This window comes from Etheostoma cragini, chromosome 6, assembly GCF_013103735.1.
Source record: "Etheostoma cragini isolate CJK2018 chromosome 6, CSU_Ecrag_1.0, whole genome shotgun sequence".
Lineage (NCBI taxonomy): Eukaryota > Metazoa > Chordata > Actinopteri > Perciformes > Percidae > Etheostoma > Etheostoma cragini.
Window position 1 is genome coordinate 27919621 of NC_048412.1, and position 2832 is coordinate 27922452.

The following is a 2832-nucleotide window of genomic DNA, read 5'->3' on the forward strand; positions in this document are numbered from 1 at the left end:
CACAGATGAACAAACAGTAAATAAATAGAAGTAATGCGAATAAATAGTAAAATGTATTTACAGTATGGTCTAATTTCTAATGAATGTGTTCTCATGGGAGCAGTACTGATTGACTTTAGTTGTTGATCCAATAGTTGTCGGTTGGAGTTTTTTTTTTTTGTGGCTCCTCCAGCTGCCAATTAGGACCCACAAGCTGCCGTCATGGTGGTTCCCGCAGCTCTCAGGTGGAGCTGGGACGCAGGACAGGAGGCTGCTGGGGATTTTGGGGGCTTTACCTGTTGTTGTTGTTGTTGTTGTTGAACTACATCAGTGTTTTTGCTCGTTTTGTGGAAGACTTAATCATGATTTATGCTTCGGCATTTCCCCCGACAACATGAAATCAAGGACAAAAACACATATAACACAATAAAGGAAAGGAAAAAAGGCCAAAAAGCATAATAGGAGCACTTTAAAATGTATTTTTGATGTTGTATGTCTACATTTGTGTATGTCCAGGGGTTGTGGTTTTTAGATAAGCTGTTACAGGTACAACACACACTCAGAGGCATTTTTGTATATATATACACTACCGGTCAAAAGTTTGGGGTCACTTACAAATTTCCATTACACTCCATTATAGACAGGATACCAGCTGATCTGAGTGGGTGGCTGATCTTTAATGCAATATCTACATTTCCCATTATCAGCAACCATTCATCCAATGTTCCAAAGGCACATTTTGTTTACTAATCTGATATTATTTTAAAAAAACTAACTAAGAAAACATTAAACAACCCTTTTGCAATGATGTAACCACATAATGTAATCTGATTACTGCCCTGGTTAAAAAAAACAAGGCAACTGATCTCAGCTGGGATTCTGTCTAGAATGGAGTCCAATGGAAATTTGTGAGTGACCCCAAACTTTTGACCGGTAGTGTATATATATATATATATATATATATATATAACATAAAGTTAGTTTATAATTAGTAGGGGACAGGAAGCAAAAGATCACAAATTTATTCACTGATTTATAAACCAACAGAAGTATTTTGCAAAATAATTATGAGAATTGTTTTCTTTTTTAAAGATCAACCACCAGCAAAAGCTTTAGTTTCTGCAGCCCAGTTTTTGAAAAGTTTGCATTCTTTATTTCAAAACTGATGTCAAATGTCTGAATGTGCAACATTTAGGTCGACAGACGCCTGCAGCACCACAACAACACTGCATTTCAAATTTTTTAATGCTTCAATGTCCTTTTAATTTCAAATCAGCTTTTAATACTACAGAATATATTCATTATTGTTCTTATTAGAACTTTAAATGGAGAAGTCAATGTTACACAAACACACCCACACACAGGTTACATTTTTATTCCTATTGATTTGTTCTATTTCAGGGCCCTCGGGGTGACGTTGGGTCTCCAGGACCAAAGGGCGGTAAAGGCATAAAGGTAAAGACACTCTCTAATACACACCATTACTCTGAATATACAGTATGTACTTAACCGACTGACTGATGTTTGAAGTGCTTATATAGAGGTCATTAACATTTATGATTTAGTAGCATGTTACTGTTCTTAAAAGAGCGTCTAAAACGTAAAGGTTGAGATTAAAATTGAATAATAGGGATGTCACGATTACAATTCTAAATCGAAAATAGATTGAAATAAAACAATTGAACAATTGCATCAAAGTGCAATTTAATAGTTTGTGTGTAATTTATTGGATAATACTGTTTGCTATATTTTGTATAGTTTCTCTATCTCTGTACACTTAACTATCTTTGTTGTTGGAAACCGCAATTTCCCCACTGTGGGACAAATAAAGGTTTTTCTTATCTTATCTCATCTTAACCCTCATGTCGTCCTCGGGTCAAATTTGACCCGTTTTAAGTTTTCTTTTATGACAAAAAATGGGCCTTCAAAATAAGCCCTGAAAACGTCAACATTACGAATATCAAATAACTTTGGAAAAAACATCTAAAAAGCACCCACAACATTTAAAAAGTGACAAAAAATGTCGGAAAAAGCGAGAATAGTGTTGAAAATCTCCGCTTTTTCATGGTTGACGGAAGACAACACAAGGCTTAAATGAGCTTTCAATTTCAAATATGGAAATCAATAATCAGGATCAGTGATTTCACCTTTTTTTTCAATACATTATTTTTAATTTGACCACTTCATCCTTAGTGTCAAACTTTTCCCAAATAATATGGTGGATATATCACACTCGATGCCATGGAGCCTGTCCTGTTAAATAAGAACTGTAAATTGTAAATGATCGGTTGTCAGGACGTGAAATCAACGATCTGTTGATCTTTACAGATCAAAACTTCATTATATAACAATGGCAAAGCCACGAAAAACATGTTTGAGACCCCGCTATTTAATATTTTAAGTTGGAAGATTGTTTAGGTTTAAAATAAGACAATTTAATGTTTTGCTGTCGTCTGCTCTGCTTAATAAAGATAAAACATACTTTCCTCTCTGAACCTTTATACAGCAAATATGACAGAAGAATCTAAAGTAAAGTCAAATAAACAAAAACAAATCCCAGTTAATGAGTTCACAAGTTTCTGTAAAATCTACCTATCTAATTTCATCCTTTATAAACTTTTTTCTCTTCCTCATCATGCATCTCTTTTGTTCATAAAACAGCTGTTTTTCATTGTTTCTGTGTTTTGTGTTTTAGGGTTCCCGCGGTGATGAAGGCAAAGAGGGCGCTCAGGGACGAGATGGACAGAAGGTATGGAAATAAAACACAAGCAAAAGACATGAGAAGTTCTGAAGTACCTGCATATACTGTACATATATATATATATATATATATATATATATATATATATATAT

General features: G+C 34.2%; 1 protein-coding gene across 2 annotated transcripts in view; it reads left to right on the forward strand.

Annotated features, from left to right (window-relative positions):
- Positions 1-2832, forward strand: part of zgc:113232 (uncharacterized protein LOC541546 homolog) — a 32119-nt gene that overhangs the window by 11007 nt on the left and 18280 nt on the right. For both annotated transcript variants that reach the window (XM_034873655.1, XM_034873654.1), the window contains 2 exons: positions 1381-1434; positions 2675-2728. In XM_034873655.1, the coding sequence (XP_034729546.1) occupies positions 1381-1434; positions 2675-2728 (108 nt within the window). The remainder of the gene's footprint in view (positions 1-1380; positions 1435-2674; positions 2729-2832) is intronic.